Below are 21,559 nucleotides of genomic sequence, written 5' to 3' on the forward strand. Positions count from 1 at the left end.
GACGCCCGCAACACTAGAGTCTGGGTGGTGGAGGATGGGCGGGGTGGGGGGAACGACGTTCAATACAAATTTTCTGTAGTGCCTACTGGGCGCCCAATAAAGAGCCTGCATTTGCCAGGGATCTACTAGACCCTACTAGGTGCACTCGCGCCTTTCCCATTTAAAAACAGGAGGAAGCTGCGGCCTGAGAAATGACCCCAAAGCCACCAACCACTCCAAGCGTTGCTGGGATTCGAGCCCAGGTACTGGGATGCCTGCCGATGCCTAAAACCGTGGCCCTACCGGCGGGAGAGCTGGTCTATTCCATCCCCACTGTTACAGTGCTCTTATCGGCGGGACAAAGCACTTAAATACTTTGCGCATCCCTGAAATCGCCGGCGCCCCAACCCTCTTGTCACAGACGCTGCAGGGATCACGCCCCTGGCCTAGCTGCTCCCAACGGCCAATCAGCGCCTTTGGTGCTCCGGTCGTCTGAAGCCCAGCCAATAGGAGCCGGGGAAAGGCACCAGGGAGGAACCTGCACCAGCCTGTTTAGGGAATGACTCCCACTCTGGGATCGGACTGTTGACCAGATTCTGACTCAGTGTTCAAGTTTACCCAGGGTCCCTGCTCTTTCTAGTTTCTTCCCTTCCTCCTCTTCCCATCCTTTTTTGAGGGAGTCATAACTCTTTAAGAGACACTGACCAAGTTTTATCCTGACAGCCACGTGAGGTTGGTACTATTTTGGGGAATGAAGAAACTGAGGGTTAGAGTGGCGAGAACACTTGGCCAAGATCAGAGAAAGTTTCAAGAAGGAAATTGGATGCAGAGGCTTTGGCTCCAACCTTTCAGGTATATATATATTTTCTTTCTCTCTCTCTCTCTCTCTCTCTCTCTCTCTCTCTCTCCCCCCCCCTCCCTCCCTCCCTCTCTCTCCGTCCACATATTTTAAGGTGAGGCATTTAAAATGACTTCGGGAAATCACATGCAAGGCAGAGGAATGAAATGACGTCCTGGAGGAAATTTACATTCCAGGTGGAGAGACTTACATAGGGCTAATAATAATGTGAGGTAGAAAGTACCAGTGTCAGAAGTACATCCATTTATTTCTTCAACAAGTACCTTAGTATCTTCATTTGCATCCCCTTCCATCCAGTTCCCTAGAGTGAATTCAATTTGGGCAGGGAGAATATTGTATTTATTTTGTTTTTGTATAAAAACATACAAAAGTAACACAAACAGTCTTTAATCCAATATGCTGATATATTTTGAAAGATTTTTTTTTTTTTGAGGGGGAGGGAGGAGAGGGAAACACTGATGTGAGAAACATGGACCGGCTGCCTTCCGTATGCGCCCAACGTACCCACTGGTAAGAACCTGGTAACAGAACAGACAGTAGACTGGTGGCTGCCCAGGGCCTGGCAGTATGGGGGAGATGACTGCTTAACAATGGGTTTCCTTTTAGGAGGAAACATGTTCTAACATTGATTATGGTAATGGCTGCATATAATTGTGAATATACTAAAAACCATGGAACTGTACTTTAAATAGGGGTAACTGTATGGTATGTGAATTATAAAGTTGTTATAAAAATGAAGAGAAAAAGAATCTGAGCAAAAAAAAAACCACGGCAGACTAGTGAGTTAGGGGGTGTGACCTTTGCTGGTGCAAGTGGGTAGGCTGCTCTGGTACTGAAATCAGGAGAGGCCATTGGGATGATAAAGGCAGAAACAAAGTTGCCCGATACTTTGTTCATTTTTCTTCTCAATGTGATAACAGCCCTTGAATGTTTAATACTGTGAGTTACAAGGAGTCAATCAGGGACCATAAATGGAAGGGCAATTGGTTTGGCATAATGGAATAGGCACACCTTTTGAAAATAGACACTCAACTTGGATGTTACGAAGAAGTTGATTAATACAGAAAGGACTAGGAGTAGAGAAGGAGGGAGAAGCAGAGACTTGTGGCTTTGCTTGCCCTTATTATATGGAGACTTTAGGAGAATGGCACTGACTGCCACCAGGGTTGTCTCTAGGATGGTCACACCCCCTAACCAAGCACTGTGGACTTTAAAATTAAGGACAAAAGTAAGGGGGCTACTATAATTTGTTTGCCCCAATAATACTACGAGCCCTCATTTACTGAGCATTTACTCTGTCAGACACTGTCCTAAGAGCTTTATATGTATATAAAATCCTCTCAATGATCCTACAAGTACTAATGTCACTACTTAAAATTAGGAAATTGAGGCATAGAGAAGTTAAGTAACATGCCCAAAGCGGAGAATTAGTAAGTGGTTGAACCAGGACTAGAACCCCAGTGATCTGGTTCTGGTTTGTGCTATTAACCACTACAACCCCAAAATAAAAATGTCAGCACAGTAGTGTTTAAATTCCACAGCTCCACCCTGGCTGGTGTGGCTCAGTGGGTTGAGCGCTGGCCTGCAAACCAAAAAGTTGCAGGTTTGATTAATGGTCAGGGCACATGCCTGGACTGGGGGCCAGGTCACCAGTTGGGGGCACACATGAAGCAACTGGTACGTTTCTCTTGCACATAGTGTTTCTCTCCCTCTCCCTCCAAAAACAAAAACAAAAACAAAAAAAAAAAAATATATATATATATATATATATATATAATATATATATATCTTTTAACAGTGATTTTTAACTATCCTGGGGAAGCTGGGGACACTTGTATGCTAACTATACTTTAATAAAATATTTAAAAGTTTATGTGATAGGCAAACACAAAAAAGCCACCTTCACATAGTAAGAATAACATACTCATTTTTCTGCCATGTAGTATCTTCATTTTGGTATATTTATTTAATCCTCGACCAAGGGCATTTTTTTTTTTATTGCTTGTAGAGAGGGAGGAAGGGAGGGCAGGAGGGAGAAAAACGTCGATTGGTTGAATACACACACACCAACCAGGGATTTAACACATAACCTAGGTGTGTTCCCTGACTGGGAATAGAACCTGGAACCTTTTCGTGTATGGGACATCGCTCCAACGGAGCCACACCAGCCAGGGCCATTTTAGTGTATTTTAAAACCAACAAACTAATGTTTAAAATTGTATTAGATTATATACTTACTATAAAAACAATTTGTATTGCATAACAATGTCTGACTTGTTTTTACTGAACCCCATTATATAGCATTGGTGGTAAGAGAAATGTCTGTGCTTTTCCTCTGAGTCAGGCTGGTACCCTACTTGGCTTAATATATCCCAAGAGTCTTACTTTAGTTGTGGCTCTCATGGTATCCCTTTGTTTATTTTTCACATCAACCCCCCACATAGCCTATGATGTGCAAAGAGGTTCATGAAAAAAGAGCCCCACCTCAGTCTGGAAATTCATCCTAACAAAAGGTAGAGATTCTAGACATTTCTTGCTTGGAGGGCCGGAATCCAAACGTGCAAAATGTGCCTAAGATTAAAGAAGGTTATGAAGCACTACGCCATTGATCCCACTAGGTACTGAAGAGCCACAGGCGCTTCGCCCAGCCTTCATTAGCCTCGCTGTTAAATACCCAGGGAAAATAATGCAGTGCTCAGGAAGGACACTTGGAAAGCTCACAATCGCTTCCTCTGAGGTCGAGTTCAGCCTAATGTAATAATATTTAGCACTGCCAGTGGCAATCTCTCCTCACATTTGTGTGAATAAATAGCAACTTTGCAACCTTTTGTATCACAAGAACACACCAATTAATGAAAAGAATAATGTTGCAAGTCAAACCACAGCAATTTCATTTTTTTTAAAGTCATCTACTTTGAAAAGTTCAGATCATTTTAGTCATTTTCCTAGACTCCTGTCTCCTTAGAAATAAAGAGCTTAGGTAATTTTTTAAAAACAAGTACATTTTTAAAAAGTTCCGTCCTGGCTGTTGTGGCTCAGTGGGTTGAGCGCCTTTGAACCCAAATGTCGCTGGTCAGATTCCCAGTCAGGGCGCAGGCCTGGGTTGTGGGTCACATCCCTGATTGGGGGAGTGCAAGAGGCAATCAATAGATGTTTCTCACACATTGGTGTTCTTCTCTAACTGTATAAATAAACTGGTTTTAATATAAAATTACATGTTAGAAGGAAGGGCCCACTTGTGAGGGCATTACATTTTTCTTACAGGAAAACAAGAAAGTGTCCATACGGTCCATTCCGGGACCAGGCTGGAGAGCTGGCATTCCACCGGAAGGGTGTGAGGCCCCTGCTGCTTCAGCAGCGAGTAAATGAGGAACCATACTTGCCATGTGAAGAATTCTTTAGCATTTGAATATCTGGTTAACATAGACCAAGGCAATGCCTTCATTTCCCATTTGTGAAAGTTACACTTTTAAATCAAAAATTTGTTTTGTGTATCATTGTATATCATCAGACATTGTAGAATTTATATCATGGTATCTTTTCAAAAGGAAGAGAAAAACACAGTTCTTCATAGGAGATTTTGTTTGTTTTTTGTATCTTAAATGTCAATGATCACAAAAACTTCTGGCTTCTCTTCATACACCTGCATTGCTGAATATGTTATTGCCTTGACTTCAGTTCCCTAAAGTTGGGGTTAGAGAAAAAACAAATAGGAAAAAAAGGACATTGAAATCAGAATCATTAACTCTAGCAACAATTGGCAGAAAGTCAAAATTTTATTATTCTGAAAAACTAAAAATTCAATAAAAAGATTAGTTATCAAATTGGTATAGGATTACACACTGATCCAATAAAAACAACATATGCACCAAACTGCAGTGAAGGGACAGAACTCCAATCCTGGCTTTGTTTCCACCTGGGTATGGAAGTTGTCTGACCTCTCTGGGCATCAGCTTTTTCACTGATCAAATACGCTGAGTCAAATAACACAACACTTTCCTACTAGTTGCTTAGGGTTCCTTCTCAAGACTTTCTTTTTGCAGTCTAACCTGGGCCTGAAGAACTCAGTCTATTCTCTTCTCAGCTGCCAATACTCACTTTACGTTGAAGGGTTGTTTTCTTTCCACGTGTTTTCTGATACATGACAATGCCCTGCCCCAGTGCAGAAACACAGTATTTGATGTTCTTTTAGTTCCTTTTACAATAATTCTGTGCACTACAAAATGTATCAGAGACTAGGGGACTGGCATGTGCTAGCTCTATGGCACCAAAGAAATCTGAAGATTTCAGACGGATCTGAACGGCACCTGCCTCTTTTTCCCCTCCACCATAACCACCAGGGGAGACAACCACCTCAACCATATTCAACTTTCTGTCTGTGGCAGCACACACCATGCAAACTGGCACCACCTTAAAAGTCTGTCCACAATTCTCAAAAGGATACTCAGCACTGACCAGTAATCCGATTGTATATTTACCACAAAATTCACTTTCTCACTCTGAGGCCATGGAAATTTCTCATCTTTGCCTCTAGCCCCCCACTTCATTCTCACTCTCTTTCGACGGTGCCTTCTAGAGAAAACAAGAGCAATCAACAAGAACTGACTCATCTTCCCGTTAACAAATCTACCACCCTACTGTATCTGTATCCCACCAGCCTTTCCTCCTGTTGTAACGGCCAGTCTCTGCTCCTATGAGAAGGCCAACCTCACTTGATCACTCCATCTGCTCCCCCCACCCCCTAGCGCTTACCTACTTAAGGTTTTTGCTCTAAAATTACTCTCCCTCTCCAGCATGATCAATTTCCCCCCATGTACTAGATCATTTCCATTTAGCATACAATGGTGCTACAAAACCTTCTAGCTAATACAAGGCAAAGCACAACACTTCCTTATTGGCCAAATACCCCTCTAGCTATTATTTTTCGATCCGTATGTTCCCATTTTCTGCAAACTCTTCAAAAGAACTGTATCAATATACTGTCTCTAATTTCCCAACTCTGAATTCCTTCTTTGACCCACCCCAAATATTTCCATCATTCCACTGATTAGTAAATCCAAGGTCAATTCTCTGTCCTTACCTTTCTCAACCCCTGAGCAGCTTTAGATGTTTGGCTTTTGGGGCTGCCCTCTTCTCTTGCTCCCTCTCACTATGCTCTCCTTCCCCCCCTTTTCCTTTCTGGATCCAAATTTAATGCCCCAGGGCTCAGTCCTTTCTCCTGCTCTCTTAGCTACCGTCCTCCTAGGTAATTTTATCTAGTCCTATGGCTACAGATATCATCTATTCAGTGTTGACTGCTACTCTGTATTTCCAGGCACTCCTATCTCCTGAACAACTCATGCTATAGATAAATACCTATTTAGATAATTTAGATATATCCATTTGGATGTCTAATAAACATCTCAATTATAACATGTTCGAAAAAATCCATGCGTCATTTGTATTATAAAAATGATGTTCTCAATTCATATGTTCCAATCCTGGTTTCTCTTCATTTTATGCTGCTCTCTTCTGAGAATCCGGCACCAGGCTTCATTTCATTATATCATGGTTGAAGAAATGAGACCAGCACTTCCCAGACACCTCCAAGTAATTAGGTCTCCTTGACCCAAACACAGGGGTTGGCAAACCACAAATCACGGGCCAGCTCCAGCCTGCCACCTGTCTTCGTATAGCCCCACAAACTAAGAATGATTTTTATATTTCTAAATGGTTGGAAAAAAGAAAATTTCATGACATATGAAAATGGTATGAAATTCAAGTTTCAGTGTCCATAAAATTTTACTAGAACACCATCACATTTATTCATTTACATATTGTCTACGCCATTGCAGTGTTACAACAGAATAGTGAGGGGTGGCCCTTCCATCGCTCTACCCGCAAAGCTTGAAACACTATCTGGCCCTTTACAGGAAAATTCTGTCCACCCCTAATTCCAACAGATTTGACTAATACAAAGTGAAGCCGTACAAACTGGCAAATACAGAAAGGCACAGAAGGGCCTTGAGAAAATATCTAATCCAAAACCTTCATTACAGAGGAAGAAATCAAAGCCTGAAAAGGCAAGGGACTTACTTTTAAGTCCCACAATAATCAGTAACAAACCTGACTCTACTGGAATCCAAGTGCTGACTCTTAATCCACCAAACCAGATGTGTGAAATCAGTGTTTTAACAAAATATGTGTCCAGAGAGGTCAAAGACAGCTGAGGAAAACTTACCACTTTACACTAATTTATTAGAAGTCACTGAAATTTATTGTCACATACCTCAAACTTTTTGGTAAGGAAGTATAAAATGTTTTTAATGGCTAAAGTAAAAACATACCTGAGGGTGCTTGGACAATGAGAATTCTTCTCCCCACCTTGAGAAGGAAAATTAAAGCATAATTAAGATTTCCAAGATAAAATTATACAGGTTTTCAACTGCACAATCCTCTAACACATCATCTGTACACTGTATTGTGTGTTCACCACTCCAAGTCAATTCTCTATCCATCACCCTTTATCCCTCCATACCCTCTTCCACTTCCCTCTAAGCCCTCCCCCTATTTACATATTTTAAAATTAGCCTTACAAATGTAGGTAAGGTACTAGAAAGCCAAGAGATGGAAGGGGTAAGGAGCTATAAATTTCATTTTGATTGCCAGCAGATACAGCTACTGAAGGACTTGTGTGCAACAGCCATTTAAACAAAGTTGACAGTTAATCTTTAAAAAATGTACCCTAGTATAGTGTGCACAGATTCTCAATAAACATTCTTTAATGAATATTATTTCATAATAGGGTAGCATGTCCAAAATTTTCACTGTACTCAAGGATACAGAACTAATAAAATATGTCCCATAGGAGAAAGCAAAATAAGGCAAAATAATAGATTTTATACTATGGTCTGACCTTGGTTTGCATTTTATAACTTTAAAAAAAATGCCCTTGTCTGTATATGAAAGGCACTACAACGGGAGTCACTCTCCTAGAACTTGGCTAGAACTAAGTGTCCTCTCTCCCTTCAAAACTAATGTGGCTGAAGATCACAGCAGTAGAAGCACCAGTAGTAGCAGAAAGAGGAAAGTTTTAAAACTTTGTTCAACCATTCATTAGCTAAGTACCGTGGATAAGCCTATTTGCTCAAACCACCCGAAAAAGTGGTGATAATTAAAAACCTCACTTTACAAAAAGAAACTTATGAAATAAAATTCAATGTGAAATGGGAAAGATAGGCTTTATATAAAAATAACACAAAAGATATCATTGAGTGACTAAAGAAACTTGGGAAACACCAAGTGCAATCAAAGCGACCTAATCACCAGAGGGGATGGGGAATGGGGATAATGGGGGAAAGAAGGGGAAGGGTGAAGTCAAGGAACATGTATAAAGGACCCACGGACAAAGACAATGAAGGCGGGAGAACTGAATATGGGAGGTGGGGGGTGGGTAGAGCAGCGGAGAGTAATGGGAAAATAGGACAACTGTAACTGAACAACAATAAAAAGAAAATTTCTAAGACAAAGTGATCTAATCAACTATCAACAAACTCTGGAGGAAAAGAATAATTTAATAGAAGAAACTGGTTTGAATGGAGCCCAGGTGTGAGGATCTATGAGAAAAGACAAATTAGTATTTCCCATTGCCAAGCGAGGCTTTATGCATTTATCTATACCAACTAGCAATTATATATTTTTTTTGTGCTAAAAATCAACAAATTGGCAATCAGCTTTAACAACTCAAATCAAATTTGTCCTGATAAGTTTCTGGTCCTCCAAAGCTGAGGTGAGCTCTCCCTCCTAGGTGTCTAATGAAGGTTAACCTACTTAATCAATTGAAAAGCCCTCCCTAGTGAGGTGCAACTGGTCTTCTGACTTTCTTACTTTCTGTCTGCTAAGTTCAGTGAAAAATGTAACTTAACATCTTTCATAACTTGCTAGTTAAAAGATTTTCAAAACTTACCCAATTGACCGTAATTTGAAATTTCTTTGATCAATACTAAGTACTTTCACTTCCTAAAAAGGAAAAACATTTAATTAAAAAAAAAGTTCATTATAGACCAGCTACTAAACAAATGTCTAGGTAACCTCTTCTAGATAACAGCATACAACTTCGATTATGCAAAGATTAAAATGTTAACTAAAATAGAACAATAAATTAAATATACTTCAAGGAAAAAATGTTTTATTCTTACATATTCAAGGGAGGTATTCTTGAATATGTACAATATAAAAACAGGGTCAAAAGAACTTTTCTGTAAGACAGAGGAAGACTAAGATTTAATACTCAGCCTATTTTTATCAACTTTATTGAGGTATAATTGACAGAACTCTTAGTCTATTTTTATGTAATATTGCAGGCACTTGAACTCTGTAAGATGAATGACCCAGCTGGAAGGGTATGTGTAGTGGAACTGGTAAGGGAAAAAATGAGGAATTAGGGGAGCAAAGGGGAGCCATGTATGCTAGATAACAATGGTGCTGGAGAGGTATTTCCTTCCAGATGTTGATGGCAACAAGCAATCTCCCTTTGGTTTTTTCTTTTTCACATTCAGGAAATCTAAAAGAACCAATTTTTTAACTTAGGCCAACATGGCAGAGCTGCTAAATTTCAAATGGGAGAAAAGGAACATATAAATGGACACAACCATAGCTCAAACTTGGGAGACATAAAAAGTGCCAATAAAGAGAGTAAGTGCATTCTTATCACACAATCCTGATTAGTGACAAATATATAACGAGCTCTAAACACAAATGGCATATACGTAGGCAAACTCAGGTTAACCAAGAAGAGCCTATGGTCACGATAATCTCTGCAAATCAGTATCATTGTTACATATCTGTACAGCTTGGTTTTACATCACATGTTCTTCTTTAGATCACTTGCGCTGTATTAAAATATGAACTAAGAACCCATATGCTCAGTAAAAAAAAAAAAAAAATTCCTTGCTTACCCGGGGTATAAAGAATTCATCCGCACTGAACTTATAAAGCCACTCATCCAAAAAGTGAAACAGAAGAGATTGTAAATCATCTCCTACATAGGATCAAAAAGAACCATAATAGTACAATGTTTAATTAATTAATTAACTAACAAATAAATAAAAAAGGAAAAAAATAAACTGGTTACCTTGTGTTTCTACTTCCATTGTTTGGAGGGGCTCCACAGTCCCTGTATCTGTCATGTAACCAAACATGGCCATTGCACACTGCTCGAATGCTTCCTCCAGAGTATCTCCCCATGCGTGTAACCTAAAGAAATACATTCATGCCCTGTGTAATATAATCCACTGCAAGAGAGGAAACCTGACAGCAAAGTCAAAATAAAATCCATATGGTAAATACAAAACCAAAGGACTTATTTCAATGGTACTGTAACTGGGTGCTTTTAAGCCATCATTTTCATGTTCTAAGGGAACCAAAATAGGAGAAAAATGAAAACTGGGAACATCAAGCTTAAAACAACAGCCTTCTTATTTAAATACATGGTTTCAAAGGCATCAACTCCAGCTATACTCACTGGACATCCGCTGTATGATCCAAATCTGAGGGAGAGAGTGAAAAACACTGATAAGTAACTAAACTGGACTTGCTAATCACAAGAAAAGAACTCTACTTCATTTTTAAGAACATCAACCTTGGAGAGAGAAAATGTGGGCAGATCACACCTTCTGCTCTTCATTTACACAAAAGTTGGTTGCATTATTAAGGGTTACTTTTCATTTCTAAAATTTCTTCTAAGGATTTACAGTTGTCGGTTAATATGAATTAAATAAATGGCTAAAGAACTAACAGTAAGATAATATTAGCATGTTGATGTTGAAAGGTTATTTTTTAATCCCAAAATTTACTTCTAAAAGAAAGAATTTCTGGAAGGCAGCAGGGCACTGGTCTTCTAAGTGACCTAAAAAGTGTCTAATACATCATAGTTTCTCAATAAAAAAAGTCATTTCCTGACATGAGTTACTTTTCCTCACAAAACAAATGACTATCTACTGTGAGAATGATCAAAATTCTAGGAACTATATTATCATCAAAGATATAAAATCCCAGATTTCCATGCTTCACCTTTTCATGAACAGCTAGCCAAATCCTAGATGAAATAGTTTTTGGGTTTTTAAAAACAAGAGCCAAGTTTTTTTATCTGTTTACTTCTAGCATTTTGAAGAACTCCTTGATGTTGTAGTTGGTTGATAAAATAGTTTTAGAAAGTAAACTCTATAATATGTATTATGAGCTTTTTCCTGATATTCTCACAGGAATATCAGTAACAAATACTACTATACCAGGCTCCTACTGGATCTGTTACCTCAACATTTCAGTCTATTCTTCTTGTATTATGTTTATCAATTCTTCCCACTAGAGTCACAGAATATTCAGGATAAAAGGAAATCTTGGAGACCATTTAATATAATTTTTTCACTTACAAGAAGAAACCTGAAATCTAGAAATTGTGTGACTTGTTCAGGACTACACCACTGATTAGAGGTTGAGTTAGGACTAGAACTGAGATTCTATCTCCCAATTTAATTCACTTTATACCATAACACATGACCTTCTGGTGGGACCTGAGGTTCAAACTCATCTCTAATTTACTCAGATATATTACTGAGGACTTCAAATACTTCAGGCACTAAGGGGCTCATGACCAGCAGAGGTGACAAACTAGTTCAAAGAAAATGACTAGTATTAACCCTAGAGCATGTATCCACAAAAAGACACATAAGAATATTCACAGCAATTTTACTCCCCCACATTAAATACCCAATGTCTGTCAAGAGAACAAATGAAATAAACTGAGGATGCCCTAGATGGCGTGGCTTAGTGGACTGAGTGCTGCCTTGCGGGCAGAAAGGTTGCTGATTTGATTCCCAGTCCGGGCAAGTGCCTAGGTTGCAGGCCAGGTCCCCAGTCAGGGGGCATACGAGAGGCAACCAATCAATGTATCTCTCACACGCTGATGTTTCTCTCCCTCTTTCTCTCTCCCTTCCCTTCTCTCTAAAAATAAATAAAATCTTTAAAAAAAACAACAAACCCCGTGGAAAACAATGTGATACTACTCAGCAATAGGAAAGTGTTAACTACTGATATTTTATTAACATGGATCTCAAAAACATTAAGTGAAAACTACAGAACTCTCAGCACCTAACAACTTCATCCAAACCCCCCTGCACTGAGACCTGGCCAAACTTGAGCATGGCTTCTTGCAGCGTAAAGCCACCCACCTTCCTAGGATTACATTCCTTATCCCTATCCTAACCCCCGCCCCCCATCCCCCTTCCCGCTTACAATGCTTCCCCAAGAAATGCAACACAGCCAGAAGAATTTATTGTTTGTTCTAGCCAACACCTGACCACAGGCCCTTGACCTCCCTCTCTTAGAACATTTACTAAAAAGGACTTACATTGTGAATATTTTATCTTTTACAGCTCAGAAGTGTCTTTCTCAAGGGCTCCAGAGCCATTCCTTTGAAATGCAATCATCAGGAAGGACAGAATCCTAACTGGGTAACTGCCAGCCAGCAAACACTGCTGGCCTAACTGAGTTTACACTGAAACCAACCCAAACTTTTGTAATTTTTCCTTCTCAGTCTCCACTGAGCTCCCTCCTCTCCTCTCCCTCCATTCCTTTCTCCCTTTAAAAGGCCCAGTCACCCCTGCACGAATCAGAATGGAACTCAGCTTCCTCTACTGTCAGTAGTTACTGATAATATCCATTCATCACTCTAACGTCTGACTGTGTTTATCTTTAATATTGAGTGAGAAAGCCAGACAAAAAAGGATCTATACTGTGATTCCACTTATACATGAGTGGACTCTAAATATGAGGCTCTAAAACAGGCAAAATTAAGCTACAGTGACGGGAATCAGAACAGTGTTCACCTCAAGGTAAGGAAGGGCCTAGGGGAGTCACTGGAAAGGAGCAAAGAGGGAACTTTCCAGAGTGATGAAAATGTTCCAGAGCTTGACTGAAGTGTTGTTTACACAGATGTATCTGTTTTTCAAAACTCAACAGACTTAAGATCTCAGCATTTTTACCATATGAAAATTATACCTCAGTATAAAAAAAAACAATTTTTTACAATAACAGATTGCTATAGGGAAGTGGTTCTCAAATTTTTTGGTCTCAGAAATGCTTTTACTCTCTTAAAAATTACTGAGGACCTCAAAAAGCTTTTGTTTATGAGTAGTACCTGGCAATATTAACCAAATTAGAAAATTTAACTTAGAAAATTTTAGTAAAAATTCTAATTTTACTAATTAGAAATTAGTAAAAACTGATTTTAAATACTTATTCTTTTAAAAGTAACGATAAGCAGACAGACCTGGAAACAGAGAGCATGGAGCAGAGTCTACTCGGTAAAGCAGACAGGCGACATTCAGGAATGAGGCCACAGAACTCACTAAGGAGTAGTGAGAACGCTGGGTCCAGCTCAGAGGGCCTTGCACTGGGATGTGACGTTGGAGAACAAGACTCTGCTCTCCCTGGATGAGGAGCTCCCAGACACAGTGTGGGAAGAACCACTCCAACTCGCATCCCCCAAATGGCATTATCAGAAATGGAACCTGCATTTTCTACCTGCAAAGACAAGTCTCTCAACCATGACACTACATAAAGAAAGATATTCAGTCGTATATACTGAAAGTCCTCAACATCTGTCCTTCCCTTTACTGATGTCCTTTGCCATTTTAAATGATTTTATCTTTATAAATAATTGTAATTATAGCAGTTCATAATTATGTCTATAAATTTATTTTATAGGCCACTATTATGTATGACTAAATATTTAAAGATACAAGGAAGGTGATAATGCACTAACCATAAAATTCTATAAGAAAGATTATCTAAGACCTATGACTAAACATTTAAAGATGCAAATAAGATGATAATGCACTGACCATAAAATTCTGTAAGGAAGATTATCCAAGACCAAGTGTTGAGTTTATAGGGGCCAGAATGACTCAATATTCTGACAAACTCAAAAGATGCATTTGTCCCCACCCCAGGAACAAGCGTACAATGGTAGTAACCACAGAAATCTTTGTACCATAATATGGTCGACTGAGCTATACATTTTAAATCATGTATAAGAGACAAAACACTGTAAGCTAGAGGCTAGATTATTGATTACAAATGATATAATTAACAATGAAAAAGAACTAAATGGCAAAAAAAAAAGACATAAAATGTACAATACCGCCCTGGCCAGTGCGGCTCAGTGGATTGAGTGGGGCCTGCAAACCAAAAGGCCGCTGGTTCAATTTCCAGTCAGAGCACATGCCTGGGTTGTACAATGGTCTCCGGTTGGGGGCGTGTGAGAGGCAACCACACATCGATGTTTCTCTCCCTCTCCTTCTCCCCGCTAGCTGGATGCTGGACTGGACTGGACTGTAATATGGAGCAGAAACTCTGGAAACTGACTCACGCTTTGGCTTTGTTAAGGACAAGATTGGACTTCTTCCATGGAGAAATGGATGGAAACTGGAGGGCAATCCCCTTAAATTTACATCATCAATAAACCACACCACAGAGCCTCCTCTTCCCATGGGGTCTCAGGAAATTCTTCTCCTTGCGATACTGACAACATTATGATAGGAGAGCATAAGACATAATGGAACCTAGACTAAAGGGTGCAGGTAAGGATTCCCAAATGAAACAACTTAACACTTTAAACACCAGAAAACTAAGGGTAATCTGTATTTGCTTGCTCATTCTTTTATTCCCAATTTCTGCTCAGCGCCTTATCCACAGCTAGTTCTCAAAAATACTGAATGAATGAGATGACAACTGAACTGAGTCACAGAGGAAAAACAGGCCTCAGAGTGAAGGCGAAGGAACATCAAACTCGGCTTCAGAGCACCACACTAAGACTAATTTCAGACCTACCCAGGAATGCGACCCTAAACCAATCAGTGTGAAATTTCCTGTTCAATCCAGTGAGGTAGGTGATTTGCCTGACAGACCCTGCCGCCTTCCCCCCAAAGAAACATGCCCTTGCCTGGGACAGTCATGCGTTGCCTTTTGCGGATAATTTTCTTGTCAAGCCAGTTTCTGCCCATAAAAGCCTTCTTTTTTTATACAACTTTTCAGAGCTTCCTTCTATTTGCTAGTTGAGATGCTGCCCAACGCATGAATCATTTAATAAAGCCAAGTAAATCTTCAAGGTTACTCATCAATACAAGGATTCTGTACAAAATGTTGGCAAGTAAAACCCATATGACCTAGTAGGATTTATTCCTGGAATGCAAAAATTCAATTATGGGGAAATTGAAATAATATATACAAATGCACAGTCATCTCCATAGATATAATCATGATGCATAACATAAAAAAATATTATCAGGATTTTAAAGCAACAGGTTTTCTCTGCATAATAAATAAAGTTAAACTATTTTTTACTTTTTTCTCTCATTCTCACTTGCTGCATTTTACTGAATGTTGATATACATATATATATAAAATCTATGTTGAGATATATATATTTATATATATATATAATATATATAAAATCTCTGTCCTGGGTTCCTGGCACAGAGTTTCTAAATCCCTGGGAATTTCTTGAGTAATAGGAGTGTCTTGTTATTCACAATAAGCCCCTTTCTACAACACCTGAGTCTATGCTAATAAGGTGACCTAGATAGCCTTAGAATGGGGCTATCTCACAGAGTAGATGAAACAAATGATTAGAGTGGGAATTTCCAGCACCAACCCCCTACCTGGTAGAGGGAGAACCAGGAGGTTGGTTTATATAAACTTCTGAACAAAGAGAACATTCGGAATGGTGAACACATCAAGGTGTTGAGGGTGACATGCCTAGAGAGGGCATGGGAGCTCCAACCCTCTCCCCGTACACCTTGCCCTATGCATCTCCTCCACTTGGCTGCTCCTGAGTTGCGTTTCCTGTAACAAACTAGTATTTATAACTAAAGTGATTATCTTAGTTCTGTGAATTTTACTAGCAAATTATTGAACCTGAGCCTGAGGGGGGCTTACCGCAATGTTATTGTCGAATTACTTAGAAAAGAAAGGGAAGCAAAGGAAACTAGGTATCAGTTTAATAAAATGGGGAGCTCGAGCCTGCTTGCTTAGCCAAGAAGCTGCAGCTTTTCACACTCCAGGGAACCACAGCACTGTGCTCCTCCAAAGGAATTAACAGTCCTCCTCCTGCTCTGATGCTGGACCAAAGAGGCCTCTCAGTCTGACAAGAGAGTGTAAACCTATCCAGAGCCCATGAAAGCTTAGGAAGTTAACTGATTCTTTTGAAAAGACACCTGGTCCATCCCAAGCCCAAACTAATAAAATTCAAGGGGAATAAAGAAACTCCCCCCCACCCAGGGAATTAGCGCTTGGGTCGTGCGCCACCAAGTCTTATCTCCATGGCCAAGAGGCCTGAGCAGCTGCATGGCCCATGTCTGTGCAGGCTCCAGAAAGAAGTCTGACTAGCTCAGCACACAAACGGTTCGCAGCCAGGAACAAAAGCTAAACTAGCTGGATGCTGGACTTGGCTATATATATATATTTTTTTTAAGATTTTTAATTTATTCTTGGGGGGGGTGAAGAGAGGGATAAAGAGAGGGAGAGAAACATCAATTGGTTGCTTCCCACACACACCCCAACTGGGGATGAAATCCACAACCTAAGTATGTGCCCTGATTGGAATCAAACCTGTAACCTTCTGATGCATGGAATGATGCTCCAACCAACTGAGCCACCTGGCCAGGGCTGAGCTGTATTTTAATATGGAGCAGAAACTTTGAGCAGTGGCCTTTCTCCTGGCTCTACTGAAGACAATATTAGACTTTTACCATGGTGAGATAGACAGAGATAGGGTATTGGGAAGTCAGGAGAGGAACTCCCTTAATTTCATATCACCATTAAAGTTTACCATGGAATCCCATCTTCCCTTGTGGGTCTCAGGAAATTCTTTTCCTTGTGACACTGCAAGAACTTGTTTTCTACCGATAACAGGACCATCGGAATTTGCAGTAGGCTAAGCAGAATTGTGGGTAGCCTGGATTCCACATGTGGGGCTGGCGTCTGAAATAGAGGCAGTTTGTGGGACTGACACCTTAACCTGGGGTCTGTGCTAACTGGGGAGTTCGTGTCATAATTGAATTGAATTGCTGGACATCCATTTGGTGACAGAGAGCTGAAGAATTGCTTAGTGTCAAAAAAATCACACATGGTGTCAGAAGTGGCGCCAGAGGAAAGAAAACAGAGTTTTGTAGTGCATATGTTATAATAATCCAGTGGAATATATAAAATTCAGAGTGTATAATGAAAAAAGTTTGATGATGATTGCCCAAGAGGATCAACTGGTAATATACTAACCATAAGAGAATTCATTAAAGGCAGTATAAGAAATTATAGGACTCTATAGCTTTCACAGATATAATCAAGCACCTCAGAGATAATATGGAAGAAAAGATCATTTCCATCAGAAAAGAAAGAGATGAAGGTGCAGGCCAGTGGCACAATGGATAACACATCTGATTATGAATCAGAAGGAAAAAAAATAGATGAAATACCTAGAGATAACCTTAGGTTACACAAAGTAATATATTAAAAATGGAAAGGCAAACCTTATTCCTGGGTTGAGAAAAAGACAATATAAATACTAAAGCTTTAGTTCTCATTAAGTTTGTAATTAATGTGATTGAAAAAATACCCTGGATGGTGTGGATTGAGTGTCAGCCTGCAAACCAAAAGGTCACTGGTTCAATTCCCGGTCAGTACACATGCCTGGGTTGCACGCCAGGTGCAAGAGGCAACCTATTGATGTATCTCTCATGCATCAATGTTTCTCTCCCTTTCTTTCTCCCTCCCTCCCCCTCTCTCTAATAATAAATAAAATCTTTGTAAAAGAAAAAGCCAATAGTAATTTTTTGTCCATGGTTTGCTTTTCTTTTTTCAGCCCTCACCTGAGGATATTTTTAATAATTTTTAAAAACAATTTTCTTAGAGACAGAAGAAGGGTGAGGGAGAGAAAGAGACAGAGATGGAAACATCAATGTGAGAAACATCAATCAATTGCCTCCCATATGTGCCCCAACTGGGAATCAAACCCACAACCTTTTGGTATACGGTCTGATGCTCCAACCAACTGAGTCTTCTGGTCAAAGCTGTATGTGATTTACTTTACAGTAACAGGAAAGGGCCCTAGCTGGTGTGGCTCAGTGGACTGAGTGCCCGCCTGCGAAACAAAGGGTCACTGGTTCAATTCCCAGTCTAGGGCATATGCCTGGGTTGCTGGGCCACGTCCCTGGTGTGGGGTATGTGAGAGGCAACCACACAATGATGTTTCTTTTTCTCTCTCCTTTCCCCTTTCTCTAAAAATAAATAAATAAAATCTTAAAAAATAAAAAATACCAAAAACAAAAAACAACACAACAACAGGAAAGGATGTGAAAGGTGGCAGAATATATCACCCTAAAATATGCTACTCTGGTATAAAGATTGTTTTGAGCTGAAAACGACTGAGAAACATACTAGAAAAGCTCCCTGCCTGCCACTATCTACCTAAAAGGAGGACATAAATTTGTAAAGGTATTCCCCTTTGTCCTTCTATCAGCAAGGACAGAATTAATCACCAAAGAACATTCTAGACCCTAATCTGCTGAGTCAGCACCAGAAGAATCTACATAATAAACTTAACTAAACTAGTCCTTATCTTCTATTAGTTCTCCCATATATATTTACCTGTCCGCAATTTGCTACTCCAGATGTGAAAAGTGCTTTTCCTTTCTTATCACATCTCTACAAAATTGTTTCTGTAAGCTTAAGTTCTAACCATCTCTTTGAGTTACTCATCACTGAGTACAACTGTATATATGCCCAATGCACATGTAAATAAACTTTAAATTTCATTTTCTCCAGTTAATCTGTCTTTGGTCAGTCTAATTTGCAGGGCCCCAGCGAATGAGAACCTAAGATGGGTACAGGAAAGTTTCCCCACCACGTACAGGAGAATATGGATGGTGTTGAAGGTGAAAAAATACATTAGTTGATAATTGCTGAAGTTGGGTGATGTGTAAATGAAAGTCATCATACTAGTTCCCTAGCTTTGTATATATTTGATACTTTTAAAATAAAAAGTTTTTAAAAAGGAAGAATGTCAGGAAAGGGGCAAATACTGAAGGAGAGATTGTTCTATGACATTACAAGACAGAACAAAACCCCAATAATTAAAACTGTGCAACTGGCACATAAAAAGACAGAATGTAGTTCAGTTGGTGGAGTGTCATCCTGCAAAGCAAACGGTTGCCAGTTCGATTCCTGGTCAAGGCACATGCCTGGGTTGTGGGCCAGTCCCCAGTTGGGGGCATATGTGAGAAGCAGGTGATCAATGTTTCTCTCACACACCACTGTTTCTCTGCTTCTCTTTCTCCCTCCCTTCCTCTTCTCTAAAAATAAATAAATAAAATCTTTTTGTTGTTGTTGTTAAAAGACACAACAAAGGAATAGAACAGTAAATCCAACTACAGACCTTAATACAGGTAAGGGAATTCTGCATATAATGAAGATTTTGCATTTCAACCACACAGGGTAAGACTGTAGAATAAACATCTGGTAATAGAACACCTGGGAAGTTATATAGAAAATAATTAAATCAGATACTTTCCATCTTACCCTAATCCTGTTATAGTCAAGATTTAATGTGGGAAAAAGACCCCACAAAAATACTAGAAACAAGAACAATCTATAACTATCAACAAAAATATGGTTTACACAAATATGCACAAAACACTCTAACATAAAAGGAATACATAATGACTCCATTTATAGAATACATGATTCCATTTTTGTAAAAAAAACAGGCAAGGCTAATTTACAGTGTTAGAAGTTAAGCTAATAGAGAAGTAGGGAGAGTGATGATGATTGGAAAGGAGCATGAGAGGGGCTTGTAGGATGCTGTAATAGTCTGTTTATCAATCTGGTTACTAGCTATACAGGTATATTCAGCTTGTGAAATTTACTAATGATATGTAAAATCTTCTATGTGTGTTATACTTCAATAAAAGTTTTAAAGTAAAATAAAATTACTAGAAAAAAACAAGGGAGAATTATTTTACAATCTCAGGGTAGGCAAGGCCTTCCTATACATAAAACCCAGAAGCCATAAAAATAAATTTCTGCATAGTAAAAAAAAAAACCAAAACCAACAACCCAATAGAAAAATGAGTTAAGAATATGAATATACCCATTTCAGGAGAGGAAATACAAATAGCTCCAAATACAGTACATTATGTTCAACCTCACCTACACTAAGAACAATGCAATTAATATAAGATACTTAACAAATTAGGGAAAAAACAAAAAGTATGGTATACCAGTTAACTGGTGGGTGAGGCAAGAGGCATACCCATGCAATGCTAGTGAGTGGATAAACTGGCAAAACCTCAATGGAGAACAATTTGACAATAATTTTGAGGTTAAAAATGCCCATATTCTTTGACAAGGCAATGTAACTTTTAGAAACGTATCTTACAGATAGCCTTGCACATCTGTAAAACAATGAATGTACAAGAATATTTGCTGCTGTGTTGTCTAATAGTAAAATAGTGAAAATATTACAGATGTGCATCAACTGTATACTGGTTAAATAAAGTAAATGCTAGAACGTCTTTGCATGTAAACAGTTTGAACCTAGTGAGGACGACTAAGTTTCTTGGGATAACGCCTGAAAGACTTTTCAAGACATATTTGTTTAACTTTTTGAATTTTGAAACACATATTGTACCTATGAAAAGAAAGTTTTAAAAACTGTTTGTAAGTGAGAGAAAAATGAGCTAGGGTGAACCTAGCCACACTCTATCCCACTGTTGGAGATTATCAGGGGGTGACAATCACTCAAACACTTGAAAATACGGTTATCTCTAGACTTAATACACTAGTAGAATTCCCACAAAATAAATGTGATTAGGCATATGCAGGGAAAAAAAATCAAGAAATTGTAAAAGTGGGAGCCCATTTTTCCGACTCTCACAGACCGGGTGGTTTTTGCTTCAGCATTCCCCGAACAAATACAACTGAGACTACAATACAGGGTGAAATGTAATCATATCTGAAGCACCTTATGCGGGAAAGTGGTAAACGAGACCAAGAAGCTCCGGGCAAGGAGAGGAGATGAAAGAAGTGAGCCACCTACTCACACTCGTACTTCCGATTGACTGGAGGATACTTGGCCTTGATCGCTTTCTGCTCCTCAGTCAAATTGTAGTCTCTAACATCTTCCTCTTCCTGCGCCATGATTGCAGCATTGAGCACTCTACTTCCGCCTTTCATCAGTTGGACTTCGGCCCTGATTTACAACTTCCGCTTTAAACCCCGCCCCTTGGCATGCACCCTTAAAGCACCGGGACTTCAGGCGTACTTTATCACTTAAGACTTCCGTTCTAGTCCTTGCCGCTTGTAGAACATCTTTAAAAAGTCCATACCCCATTTTCTGGACTTGCTGCATCAATGGTTCTAAATACTAACGAAACAAATTGGAGGACCTGGGAGTAAGGGACACTCGAATTAGACACCTGTAGGTCTGAGTGATAGATGTCTTTTCATTCTGCCCCTGTTGGTAACTAGACTAAAATGCGTCCAAGTGTTCACCTGAGTACTTGGAAGTGGTGGTAGCCTAACAACCTTTAAGAAAATGGCTGCCCCCAAGAGAGTGCGGACTAAACGGCTCACGTGACCCCAGGCGGGCGCACGCCCACCAACAGCGCGCGCGCGCGCTCGGTCGAA

General features: G+C 39.5%; 1 protein-coding gene across 5 annotated transcripts; it reads right to left on the reverse strand.

Annotated features, from left to right (window-relative positions):
• Window positions 1-2,765: 2,765 nt before the first annotated feature.
• Window positions 2,766-21,306, reverse strand: ZBTB8OS (zinc finger and BTB domain containing 8 opposite strand). Of its 5 annotated transcripts, none has more exons than XM_054571914.1 (7): window positions 20,974-21,302; window positions 10,341-10,365; window positions 9,951-10,072; window positions 9,775-9,857; window positions 8,784-8,836; window positions 7,165-7,201; window positions 2,766-4,520 (listed from the first exon to the last, which is right to left on the reverse strand). In XM_054571914.1, the coding sequence occupies exons 1-7, from the start codon at window positions 21,104-21,106 to the stop codon at window positions 4,437-4,439; spliced, it is 537 nt and encodes a 178-aa protein (XP_054427889.1). In that variant the 5' UTR covers window positions 21,107-21,302; the 3' UTR covers window positions 2,766-4,436. The 5 variants fall into 5 exon arrangements, with proteins under 5 accessions (XP_054427889.1, XP_054427893.1, XP_054427892.1 ...); XM_054571918.1 differs by having other exon boundaries at window positions 20,970-21,052; XM_054571917.1 differs by having other exon boundaries at window positions 20,895-21,000.
• Window positions 21,307-21,559: the final 253 nt, after the last annotated feature.

The sequence above is a fragment of the Pteronotus mesoamericanus genome, unplaced genomic scaffold (genome assembly GCF_021234165.1).
Source record: "Pteronotus mesoamericanus isolate MK-2021 breed Mesoamerican mustached bat unplaced genomic scaffold, CSHL_Meso_final contig_221, whole genome shotgun sequence".
Classification (NCBI taxonomy): Eukaryota; Metazoa; Chordata; class Mammalia; order Chiroptera; family Mormoopidae; genus Pteronotus; species Pteronotus mesoamericanus.

Bases quoted from the DNA above. Each gene is read 5' to 3' on its own strand.
- ZBTB8OS (XM_054571914.1), bottom strand. From the start codon at position 21,106: ATGAAAGGCGGAAGTAGAGTGCTCAATGCTGCAATCATGGCGCAGGAA. The intron at 10,073-10,340 runs GTGAGTATAGCT...GTATTTCTTTAG, and splicing joins GATCATACAGCGGATGTCCA to GTTACACGCATGGGGAGATA. The intron at 7,202-8,783 runs GTAAGTTTTGAA...TTCCTTCTCAAG, and splicing joins TTCAAATTACGGTCAATTGG to GTGGGGAGAAGAATTCTCAT.